The sequence below is a fragment of the Arachis ipaensis genome, chromosome B04 (genome assembly GCF_000816755.2).
Source record: "Arachis ipaensis cultivar K30076 chromosome B04, Araip1.1, whole genome shotgun sequence".
Taxonomy (NCBI): domain Eukaryota; kingdom Viridiplantae; phylum Streptophyta; class Magnoliopsida; order Fabales; family Fabaceae; genus Arachis; species Arachis ipaensis.
Genome location: NC_029788.2, coordinates 1,509,796 through 1,523,078, shown reverse-complemented (window position 1 = coordinate 1,523,078; position 13,283 = coordinate 1,509,796). Strand labels below are relative to the sequence as shown.

Genomic DNA, 13,283 nt, shown 5'->3' with positions numbered 1-13,283 from the left:
TCTAACTTATTTAAAAAAATTAATAATATTTAATAAATTTTAAATATTTTATTTTTATTTTAAAATAAATTAAATAATTTAAACACTATACCATAAAATTTATCATATATATGTGTGTGTGTTCACTTTTTATGTGAGTATTTGCCCTTGACATTTTTATGGATTTGGATGTGATAGTAAAAAGAGAATAATGGTTTGAAGATTGAAAATAAGGGGAAAAAAGGCCAGGGGACGACGTGAATATTTACCCCATCTCATAATCTTTTACATGAAGCTAAACATGAAAAATTAAACAAGATGTTTAAGTTCTATAGTCAACCATATACACTATTTTCATGTATATTACCATGTACGTGCTCAAAAGTTTGACCAAACTTGTGAAATGGGTAGCCAGGCCACTTCTATGACCCTACCATGATTCAAGAGAAACTATAGAATTTTATAAACAAAAAATAAAAGCAGTTTGATATGCACATAAATACTGCCAAGAACCACAAACAACTTTATTTGTTAATGTGTGACTATGTTTTCTTCTCATCCTTTTCAATAATATGGGGATTGAGATCTTCATCACCAAAATACTCTTCAAAATATTCTTCATCACTATCATCTTCATCGTCATCATAATACTCTTCCTTATCATCATCTTTATCACCCTCTCCACTTTCTAAATGAAATGCAGTTGATTGTGGACCTCTTAACCTTTCTTGAATTTGATCTATGATCACTGTCCCCTGATATATTAACAAGAAATATCAAAGAATAAAAAAGGAAAAAAAATTATACTAGTTATATATGTTGTTAACAAATTAGCTTACCATCTTATGAAAACCTTCTTCAAACATTTCTAAAAATCCAGCAACCAAACGATCAGCATTTTCCACCCATTCATTAGGATGCATACCAGCATTCTTTGCAACAATTTGAATCTGGATGAACAACGAAAATTTTTATGTCCATTATACTTCCAATATCTTACAAGAAATTTAAAAATGTGTGCTATAAAAATAAATATGAATCCATTGGCAACAAAAAACTTCTTAATTTATGTTAGAGTAAACGACAAATAGATTCCTGAAGACAAATAAGTTATCGACTAATTAAAAATATAACAATGTTTTTTACTTTTTAAAACGCGAGACATCTAAGTTCCTCCGGGGGACCGATTTGTCCTTATATATTTTAGACGGAGGAACTTAAATGTCTCGTATTTTAAAAAGTCAGAGACGTTTTTGTATTTTCAATTAGTCAATGACTTATGTGTCTTTGAATTAAAAAATTAGAGACCTATTTGTCTTTTTCTCTTTTTGTTAAAACCTTTTGCTTTGGCATTTTACTTCTAAGAAGAAGAATCCAAATTAACATTGCTCTTCTCTTAAATCTTGCATTCATCAAATACACTATACAAAGGTTCTACTCTTTTACATATTGAAGTTGCATATCTGTTTAGATTAACATATAATTGAGATTAAGCACTAAAATTGTTTAATCTAAAATACTTTTGTAAACATTCATAGTTAGTTTTATGACATAATTGGGACAGAACCCATCAATGGAAATACCTTTGCTCATTTGAAGTAACTATATATAATGTGCGAAATAGTGAATTGCAAAAGTAATAATATTACTTCTTTCCAGAACAATGACTTAGGCTCATTCTGTTTTATTATATCTCTTACAATAGTTTTGTCCAACAATCCTAAAATTCTTATATACTAAGAAAAATTATACCTCCACAATCACCTTCAACATAGCATTCTTGTTATTATTCCCTAAGGCCATTTTCTTTCACATACATATCCAAAAAATTGTAATTTTTATGGCTGTGCACATTATGTAAGATCTAATACTAACATTATAGATAGCACAAGTTAGATAAGCTAATGAATTTCACTAACCTTTTCTTGTTGTTCTTTTACTTTCTCTTGTAAGGTTTTCAACCTCCTATTCACTCTCAATCGCTTTTCCTGTTTATATCAATACGACCATAGCAATAAGAAATTAGCTCCTTCAAAAAAGGTAGACAAATTGATGTTAATAAAAATAAATGAATCAATCATCACTTAATCCTACCTTAACATAGCTTACACCAAGATCTTTCCTTGAGTAGCCACGATCCAAGTTTCGTAATACATATTGGTTATAATCTTTTACTATCCTCATTATCACATCTGAAGTAGATATCCCTTCAGTCCGTTTCGTTTCCTTAAATTTTCCAACAGCCTTAACCTACATAACAGATCATTTGATAACTTTTACTTACTCAGAAACTCTTAGGATCAACAATTTTTAGTATTGTTTGCCTTTAACTAGTATAATTGTATAAACACTAAATTGTCTTTAACAAATAAATTTTATCAATTTATATGTATAAATTTTGAAAGATGTGAGTGCAAACTATATTGATTTATGTGTGTAAATTCTAATAAATATAAGTACAAATTATATATCTTTTGTGGAGTTAAAACCTATTTTGGTCCCTGAAATTTTCGACCGGCTGCTTTAATTTCGACCCCCAAAATTTATAGTTATTCAATTAACACCCCCAAATATTGGATCGTGCCCCACCTTTGCCCCTGTAGTTATCTCCGTTAACGGAGATCTAATATGGCACGTTAAGTTGATAGAGTGTGTATTCACGTGGCACCCAACTTGCCAGAATAGATGTATGATGAGTGAATCAGGCAAAAGTTGAATGAACTCAATTTGCAGCCCTCTTTTTCCAATACGTTCGAGACTTTGATGGATAAATTGAGTTCGTTCAACTTTTGCCACATCATTCACTCGTCACACATTTATTCTGGTAAATTGGATGCCACGTAGATATACACTCTGTCAATTTAACGTGCTACATCATATCTCTGTTAACGGAGATAGCTACAGGGACAAACATGGGACACGATCCAATATTTGGGGGTGTTAATTGGATAACTATAAATTTAGGGGTCGAAATTGAAGCGGATCGAAAATTTCATGGGCTAAAATGGTTTCAACTCATCTTTTGTGTGCAAAATTTTTATAAATACGAGTGCAAATAAATTTGCTGATCATGTAGCATTATTCTTACTTATTTTGTAAAACACGAAAAAACTTAAATATTGAAGGGAAATGTCCTTATACATACAAATTCATAAACATCATTTCCTGCACCACTTGTATCTGCATATCTGTATAGAACATATACAAGAATGTATATTATACATTCATTATAGGCACATGTAATCAAAGATGCAAAGCAATTTTACACCACAAATCCAAAAAAGTACAAAACCACAATTTGAAGAATGGAATTTAATTTCTAATAAGAATCTTACGGAAGAGAGTCATGAGCGACATAGTCAATTCTGTGCTTGTCAAGAAACTCTTGATTGATAACCCAAGGTGCATCTGGAATGACTTCATCCACCCATCTGCTTAAAATACACCTTAAAAATAAATTAAATCATACATATATTTATATAAAAATACATTAATAACTGATTTTAGTGGCTGATTTTAGTGTCCGAATATCATTTTTCTATGAACATTAAAAGTCGCACTTGCAGTGACGAAGAGATTCATAACGTTCATCCTCGGTCATAACGGTTTTTCCTTTGTACTTGTGTGTCACTGCATCGCTACAGCATCCAACTAGAAGGTACGTGTTCGGAAATCTGAAACTCCAAAATGAAATATAATGAGGTAACGAAAGATTAGGTTGCAAAGGATATAAGAAGGAACATTATATTATATGAGAAACTTAACGATTTCTTAGCTTGCTCGAGAGAACGGGCATGGCCGAAGTGGAAGAGATCATAAATTCCATCTGCGTAGACACGAACAGGACGATCCACAGGAGGAGGAGCTGTAGCAGACGCCATACTTGATCTCCTTCATTCACTCGTTTGCCCCTTTAATTTCTCTCTTTCTCCTTTTTGTATTTTTTTTTCCTTAGCTATCACATGCTAAATATGCGACTCTGCGTAACTCTCGTGTCCTATTTTGTTTTTTATTTGTATTAAAAGTTCTCTTTCCAAACTGCCTAACCTAGAATGGTACTTGACTTTAGTTATTGACAAAATAGTTCCCAAAAAATTTTAAAATTTGACAAAATCACCCCTAACATGAAAAGATGACGTCACAATGAACGGAAAATACTAATGTGCCTGTCGGAAGAGAGCTCCGACGGTGACAGAGAGCTCCGGCGATGTTAAAAAGCACCACCAACCCCTCCTCCTTCCCACCACCAACCCATTCTTCTTCTTCTTCGGTGCCGGCGAGGGAGGATGCACGCGAGAGCTGGTCGAGCCGGCACCTTCTTAACCGCGATGCTGGAGAGTGCGGGGTGCGAGGTAGTAGAGGCGGGAGGTTTCGGGGTTACCGTAGATTCTAGCAACGCCGCACTCTTCACGTGGTTTTTCGTCGTCATCGGAAAAGGAGAAGAGAGACAAGTGTTGGTGCTGTTGTGGCTTGGGGATTGGAGAGTTGTGGTTGTGGGAGCTAGCGGCACATGTTGTGGCGGTGGCAGTGGATTTAGGGCGGGTTTTGTTGTGGAAGAGAGGGAAAGAAGAGGGTTTGGAGATATAGTTGGTGGTGGTGGAGGTGGCGCGCGGCAATTGATGCGAGAGGAGAACAGAGATTCAAAAGTGAAGCAGTGGCCATAAGAAAACGTGTCGCCCTCCTCTATTACGGCACAGTGGGTCGTACTCTCTTGCGTCGCCGTCGCAGGCGTCCTGCCTCCCCCGCCAATGCCGGAGAAGAAGAAGAAGACGCCGGAGAATAAGAAGAAGAATGGGTTGGTGGTGGGAAGAAGAAGGAGGAGGAGGAGGGATTGGTGGTGGTTTTAACGTCGCCGGAGCTCTCTTCAGACGGTCACGTTAGCATTTTTCGTTCACTGTGACATCATCTTTTTATGTTAGGGGTAATTTTGTCAAATTTTAAAATTGTTCGAGAACTATTTTGTCAATAACAAAAGTCAGATACCATTTTGTCAGCGCTAAAATCTTTCGAGTACCGATTTGATATTTACCTCATTCTAACTGCATTACCATTGAAATTTATTACTTTTTTTTATATTTGATCAACTTTAAATATTAAAAACTAAATTTTAAATTTTTAAATTTTAATAATATAAAAATAAAATATTAATTCAAAAAAATAGTTAATATTAATAAAAGATATTAACTCTTAAAGGTGAGAGTCATTCGTGGTCCAAACTGAACATCCACTATAGACATATACATATCGTTTTGAAGTTATAGATGTTAGCTTTCTAACGTTGCTAAAATTGCTTCATTTGGACTTCTATAACTCAAGTTATGCTTGCTGGAATATAAAGAAGTCAGATGACAGCATTTACAAATTTTTTTTGAATGAGTTGCACTTCCTTAGGAGGTTGTTTCCTTTCTTAATTTTCTTGGAGGTTGCTTCCTTTTGCATGCCATCTTTTTTGATTCTATCAGGAACTTTTTTAGTTGTTCTTCTCCTTTGTTATTGCTTAAAATCTTTTACAATTTCATTCACATACCAAAATTTAAAACAACTCCAAAAAATATTGATTAAAGTATAAAAATTTCAATTATAACAAAAAAAATATTAACTTTATTCAAAGAATTAATAAAAAAAAAACTAAACATGCTCAGGAATCACACACCCAAGTTCAACCACGCCATTCAAACTCAATCATATTGCACAAGGCGTTACATGGGAAACAATAAAATAAAAACTGGGAAACAATAAAATAAAAACTGTTCCAACGTGAGGTTTAGGCCTAATCGTGAGGTTTAGATGTCTTTGGGTGTAAGGTCTGACATCTTCTCATGCAGGGATAAAGCCATCCAAATTCTTCATAAAAAGGTGGAATGTGGTACTTACAAGAGACTCCAATATTTATGTTAATAAGGGTTTTAAGTAGGTTTTTAGTAAATTGAAATTCAAATCATACTTAACGATATCAGGATATTTATAAGTGTAGATGTAGAGTCAATAACCACTTTATAAAATAGTTTCACCTTCGACGGTGGATTTGTTACTCCTTTTTGTTAGGGGAGTTATTGAGATTTTTTTTTGTGGATTTGTTACTCCTTTTTGTTAGGGGAGTTATTGAGATTTTTTTTTGGATGAGTTGGAATTAATTACTGATTTGTGCAAGTAGGACTAGGATAGTGTTGCCGTGTTCGACTTCCATGAGATCGAGTAGAGTATTGGTCTGAATAATATCCATTGATTGGCTTTATTCATTTTGAGTCGGATAATGAACAAAAACATGACATATAATAAGATTCACCACAGGAATAAACTAAACGTCGGAGTTAGTAATCATGCTAAACATGAAAAAGATTTAAGCCAGGCCAATGGCTTTCGATTAAGAGGCTCTTGTCCCGCCTAGTTTCCTGAATTTAGTTTCTCTAAAGTGAGTAAGCTGATAAAATAATTAAATAAAAAAGTTAATCACTATTCAATTTGTAATTTTCATAAAATGCATGTTCCACTATATTAATTTAAAAATAATTAATTTCTAACCTTACTACTTTATTAGTTTTCTCATTTTAGAAGATATTCATCTTCCTACTTCTTCATACATTCCTAGTCTTCTTTTGTATGCTCTTGCATGTCATTCTATTTGAGAGTATAAAAGAATACGAATAATATTCAATCTCAAAGGGAGAATCATGAATGGCAATATGAGCCATATTACTTGCAGAAGCTGAATGGTTTGCGATGTGAGTAACTAGTGTTGCAACGGTGGTTGAAACTGCTTATCCTTTAATAAAATTGTGCCAGTCTTACTGATACGTTCTATCAAGACAAATTTGCTTTCAACGAACCAATTTTCTCAACCAAAAAGGGAACTGCAATGGCACTATGGCAGTGATAAGAATAATCGGGATCATAAACAGGACGAGCCTAATCTTGCAGAACACATCACTTAAACATTACAGGAAGCAAGAAACGATTGTACATCATTATTATTGGTTACACCTAATTTCAGAAAACACATCTGTCCTTGAAGCTTGTCCCACAAATCCAATTACCACTAGGCCATGTAAAATTTGTTTCATTTTCTTCTTGAAGGCAAATTTGTGTGCATCGTTTAACAGATTGTAACAGTTAGATTAACACAATTGTATTAACAGATCAGCACAATTACTAGGATGACCTTTCCGAATCTAAATCTAACTATCCAAATTTAGAATTCTGGTGCTAGTAGTTTGAGAACTTGTAATAGTGGCAGATATAAATGTTTTCAACTAATTCAGAAATCCAGACTCAGTGCTAATGATTGACCGAATTCTATAACCAAGTTAACAAATTTTAACTATCACATGTTCACAACTACAAAGCTGAATGACAAACAGAAATACTACCCCATGTTTACAACTGAGAAACAAAATGTATTTGCAGCAACAGGTATGGATATGAAGACTCAAACGTAAAATATGATTCACGGAATTACATGGCACCAATTCAAAGTGCTAAGCACAAGTCCAGAACAAAAAATATATATATATATATATATAAACACAGGATTATCAATAAAGACTATACCTCACAAAATGTAACATATTCCTACTTCTGGTTGAGGTGAAACCTGAACTTCCTCCAAAAGTCATACCAACTTCTTTCAACCACCTAACCCCGGGAAAACATTATTTGTTTCTTCTCTGTTCTATTTCCTTTCTTTTCAGGGAATTACAACTCAAATTCATCCTCAAGCTTGAGTGCCTCCGCGGCCGCTTCCTCCTCTTCATCATCAATAACGAAATACGGATTGTGAGCCTCCGGCTTGAACTTGTATCCAGTAAACAAATAGAAACCAAGTGTGGCCAGCTCGGCGGCGACGACGCTGGTCCAAGAATACCGATAGGAGGTGATGGTCTCGAGCGCGTAAACCACAACCCTGGTGAAGTAAATGTAACAGATTACAACCACATAGTAATGTCTGAACAAGGTCAATTTCATCAAATTGACGGCAGCCTTGCCGTCGGTCCGGGCCGCCTCGCGGAGGTTCTTGATAGACCACACAATAGGGAAGAGAACAGCGCAGCAGCAAACAACATCGACCAGCAAGAACACCTGCTTCCATGTGATCCAGTCATGTCCATAAGGCCCGCTCTCATCAACAACAACCTGAGCAATATTGGCAATAACCTGAAGGGGAATAACAATCATCAAGACCTTCTTCTCCTTGTCCTGAAGATAAGGCTTGATGAAGGACCAACCAGTGCCAATCAAGACAATAAGAGTGAAGAGTGAAATCCCCTTCAAGAAGCTAAAGATGTAAAACAGCACATCCCAGCCGTGAGCGCTCCCAGTGCGCTTGATGTACGACTTATCCTCAGCCTCGCAAAGGAGGTTCAGACCTTTCAAGATCACTACCGCCAGCATGAAGTAATGGATGCGGAAGGCGGTTAATCGCTTCCGGTAGAGGACGACGATCCATACAACAGCGATGGAGAAATAAACAAGAGAGAAGAGAAAGTAAACCCTAGGGAGAACGGTGCGGCCGGCGGAGAGATAGTCGCGGATGCCGGTCTTGCCATCGAGGTTGTACATGGCGGATCGGACGTTCATGGAGACCTTGAGCTGCTGCGGGTGACAGTTGGCGAAGACGAGGTTGTACTGGTCGGAGTCGGTCTCGTTGTAGACGGTGGTGAAAGAATCTTTGCCATTGAGGGAGTTGAAGGTGTAAACGGTCTTGACGAGATCGGACTGGAGGGCGCAGCGGATCTCACCGTCCTCGAGCTGCTGGAACACGTGGAGCCAGGAGTCGAGGGTGCATAGAAAGAAGCCAACGATGGAGAGGTCGAGGTTGGAGTTGGAGAGAGAGATCTTGGAGACGGAGAGCTCGAGGCGGCCCGTGTGGGTGAAGCCGAACTGGTCGAAGGGGATGATTGCGCGCTCGTCGTTTCGGATCTCCGAAGAGCGGATCTCGGCCAGGGAGGGGGTTGAGAAGAGAAGGAGGACGAAGACGGCGAGGGTACGGGCCCACAGAGGCGAAGAAGAATAAGACCCCATCGTCGTCGATGAAGCCTGAAGGTTGTTGTTGTGGTTGGAGGCTGGGGGGTTTGGGTTCGGAGCTTTATCAGATCTGCGACACGCTTTGTTTGTGACTTTTTGGTAATGTGGGAAAGAACTGGTGTGCTACCGTACCCACGATAGGACACAGACGGAGAGACCAAACAAGTCGACTTGAAATTGTCAGCATACCAGAATACACGAAGCACAATTTATTTTTTGCACTAATGATAAATATTTTATTAAAATGAATTAATATCCCAAATTAATCCCAGCAATGTTCGTATTTTGACATATTAGTTTTAAATTAAAAAAAAAATAGTTTGACAATTTGTCCCGAATTATATAGTTTATGTTTAACAAAAATATTATTCGTATATCAAAATCAATCATTAAAATCAATCACTAATGTATTTGTGTATATATATATGGTTTGATTATTTTTAATGTATATTTATATTCCAACATGTATTTTATACTGGTGGCCGACACTAATTTTGGTGAGGGGGACTAAGGACTCGCTGACGAAGGTGGTGACGGGATCGAATTTCTAGAGCGACGGGATAGTACCTGTAAAGACATTCCGACGCTCAAGTCATAATGGATCTAAGAAGTATAAATGAGAATTAGGAATGTGTAACGTACTTGAGGGAGTCCCTGATTCCCTTTATATGCTAAGATAAGGAGTATTTGGATTTGAATGTTAGTTAGAAGTTTGTGGTCCCCTGGCCAATATTCTAGGCCGTGGAAGGGCCCTGGGCCCGGGAGGCCGGGTCGAGCGCTCGACCGTTTTGGAGACCCGCTTGTTAGGTCCAAAACAATTGCCACCGCAGTGAGATGGTATGCTTACTTAGTCTTGTCGCTGGATGAGCTCGTTTTCTCGTGTTATCGAAAGGGAGAAGATGAAGTCTCGTGATTTTGGCCAAGATCGGGGATCCATGTGCGTTCAAGCCGTTTGGCCGCTGCGCTTCTTCAAAAGGATTTTCGTCCGTTGCGATTTCTAATGCGTCATAATTATGCTTAGTGAGAGGAGAGAAGTTTACTCTTTGTTTTCCTTTTTTCCCTCCGCCCCTTTGTGATTTCTTTTTGAAATTGGGGGGAGGGGGTATTTATCTTCATGACACTGTACTTCGTTTGGGTTTGCTTCACACTTAGTGGGTTCATATTGTTGCATCTTCCTGTGCGTTGTAATTCCTTTTTTATCGCTCGCTCTTTGAGAATTAGGTTGGTATTTTTTCACTGCACTGTTTGTTTTATTTTGCTTTTGCATTTTCATTGTTTACTTGCTTCGTAGAGGTGGTAGGGAGATAGGTGGATGTCATTGTGTTAGTATAGTCTTTAGGAATATATGATCTGATAGTTGCTTGATTTGTAGCTTTTGACATATGTAGGAAATTTTTTCTATTTATGTTTCTGGGTAGTGGGCTGACAATGGTACACCTATTTAAATATAGGTATGGTGCGGTAGATGGAAGTTCAGGGGAACCTGGGCCCTATCTTCCCGGCAAGGGGTATGCCGAGTCGTTACCATTGGGTAACGTCCGATGTGTCGGGTACGCCCTCTCAGTTGGGCAAGAGGGACCTCCAAAGGATCCAGGATCAAAGGGTCGTGTTGGGAGGTGGAGTAGTATGAGCTGGTACTGCCGACGAGAATGAGAGGATTTGCTACCTGATGCGGGTCAAACATCGGTTTAGAATTTCTCAAAAAGAATTGCTTCGTCAGTAGTATAGTTCCAAACCAACAAATGATCCTAATCAAAGTTTAAAAGGTTGTCACAATACAAATCAAAATAACCGAGAGTAGAATTCATGGTCGTTCTCCTTAAGAATTGCAATCGAGTGCTCAATTATTGGCTATGAGATATCGAGGATTTTGATTAAACTAAACGAAAATATAAATAACAAGAAATTAAGACAATTAAGGAATTTAACTAAGAAAGATCTTGGCAAGGGTTGATGGTTAAGGATCATTATCCTTATTACTAACAACAACATGATAATTACAAAGAGTAATCCCACTTCGTCATCTCCAACATCGAAAAAAAGTTAAATGGGCTTAATTTAATCCTAATATATAAGTCCTAATCAACTTACTAATTGAATTAGCAAAAGATTAGCATTAATAGAAACAAGACTAATTAAAATCTCCAAATTATTAATCAAATTGGATATTAGTAACTCAAGGTCGCACAGGTTACCGACCCAAGTCAAGAATACAAAAATCAACTCTAAAACTAAAAAGAGCATTTCATCAAATACTTAGGATGTATAAAAATAAAACATAACAATTCACAAGAATAATAAAATCTAAAACTATCAAAACAAGATAACAATAATAGTAACTAAAGCAAACATCAAAAGATATGAAAACATAAACTTGCATTAAATAGAAGTGAAATTCAACAATTATTTATAAACTAAAATAAACAAAATAAAAAAATTAACAAGAAAAACTAGGCAAATTGAAACAATAAAACAAGAAAATGTAAAAAGAATTATTTAATAATAAGAATTAAAATCTACATCTAAGAGAATTTAGCCTAAAACTATCCTAAATTCTAGAGAAAAAAGAGAATTTCTCTCTAGAATTCTATCTTAAAACATGATTGTAAAACTATTCTCTTTACTTTTCTTGATCCTCCTTAAAAATTGCATCAAATACTTCATAAATAAATTGAATTAGACCTAAAAAAATCCTAAAATCGTAACCCACATATTTACTTAAATAAATTACGTACCCATAGTCATGCGTATGCGTATGCATAAGGATACGTACGCTCAAATTAACTATCTTCCAAAAGTTAACATCCACTGAATACAAGACGAAAGTCTTAAAATGTTCTTTAAGTTTTCGTTTCAAACAAAAATAAATCAAGTATGATTCAATCTTTTTTTTTGGTCGATATGATTCAATCTTTTTTGTCATACACTTTTACATTTCATGAATTAGGTGATCATATTGGATCAGGCCGGTCAACCATCGGAATTGGACCCAAGGGGCAAGGGACATGTCCGGAACAATTCGTATCAAACCTCAAACAAAATAAATAAAATAAAGTGACAATTAGCTTCTTGAATATTTTGACTCGCACTAATTAATTCTTAAAAAAAGTATTAATTTGATCTTTTAAGATAATAAACAGTAGATACATGATGTTCTTCTATCAATTTATCAACTAAAATTTAACGGTAATCCTTATATGTACCGTTAATTACTTTGACGTGTCTATCTATAAAAAGATAATCATGTAAATAACAATATTTGGAGTGAAACTTCACTTATTTTAATAGGATTTGTGATAAATAAAGAACAGTTGATAAATGATATATAAAAACTCAAAAGATAATAAATGTTTCACTATTCAAAACTACATCGTTTTCCTATTCATGTGACAGGAACGAGACATGCACCATTGTAAATAATAAAATATATGGATAATTCTATTTTATTTAGGACTATTCATTGATAGAAGGACATACATATCCACCGTTTACTATCTTAGAGGATATAATTAGTACTTTTTTTTTTCAATGTCTAATTAGTCCAAAGTCAACATCTTCGAAGATCTAATTGTTACTTTACTCAAATAAATAATTAAGAGTAAATGATAAATACATCCCTGATTTTTTATCTCGAAAATAAATAAGTTATTGACTAATTAAAAATATAAAAACGTCCATTACTTTTTAAAATGCGAAACATCTAAGTCCCTCTGAAGAATCGATTTGTCTTTAGATATTTCGAATGAAATAACTTAAATGTCTTATATTTTAAAAGGTTAGGAATAATTTTGTATTTTAAATTAATTAAAAACTTATGTGTCTTTAAATTAAAAAAATTAGGAATCTATTTATTTTTTTTCGTAAAAAGAGATTGATGTGCCATGATAATGAAATAAAAATTAAACCAAGTCGAAAATATATTTTTAAATTAAAACAATAAAAACACTTTAAAAAATTAAAAACTTAACAAAATAAGAGAATATTATGTATATTTTAAAAAAATTTGTTTCTAATGTTATTTTTAACATTTATTTTTTTATTTAAGTATTTAATATTTTAAAATTATCTTAATGTTATCATGTTGTTAGTAATATATTAATAGAGGTGAAGATAGGATAACATTGAGACAATTTTTAAAATGTTAGGGACTTAAATATAATAAAAGCGTTAGAGACAAAAACGATATATTTTTTTTAAAGAATTACGAAATCAAATAAAATAAGAGTAAATTATTCTTAATTACATCTAAGTAAATTATTCTTAAATTATTCAACTATTTTTAA

General features: G+C 34.9%; 2 protein-coding genes and 1 long non-coding RNA gene across 3 annotated transcripts in view; 1 reads left to right on the top strand and 2 right to left on the bottom strand.

Annotated features, from left to right (window-relative positions):
* Window positions 210-3,983, bottom strand: LOC107638309 (choline-phosphate cytidylyltransferase 1). The gene is made up of 8 exons (XM_016341522.2): window positions 3,745-3,983; window positions 3,540-3,653; window positions 3,315-3,410; window positions 3,125-3,167; window positions 2,074-2,229; window positions 1,899-1,967; window positions 819-929; window positions 210-734 (listed from the first exon to the last, which is right to left on the bottom strand). Exons 1-8 carry the CDS (start codon window positions 3,858-3,860, stop codon window positions 522-524), a joined length of 918 nt encoding a protein of 305 aa, XP_016197008.1. The 5' UTR covers window positions 3,861-3,983; the 3' UTR covers window positions 210-521.
* Window positions 936-13,283, top strand: part of LOC110270835 — a 15,214-nt gene continuing 2,866 nt past the window's right edge. Inside the window, exons 1-2 of the long non-coding RNA XR_002360464.1 lie at window positions 936-1,410; window positions 6,707-6,714. This is a non-coding gene — a long non-coding RNA (uncharacterized LOC110270835). The remainder of the gene's footprint in view (window positions 1,411-6,706; window positions 6,715-13,283) is intronic.
* Window positions 7,253-9,203, bottom strand: LOC107638308 (protein GPR107). Its single transcript, XM_016341521.2, has one exon. It carries the CDS (start codon window positions 8,995-8,997, stop codon window positions 7,672-7,674), a length of 1,326 nt encoding a protein of 441 aa, XP_016197007.1. The 5' UTR covers window positions 8,998-9,203; the 3' UTR covers window positions 7,253-7,671.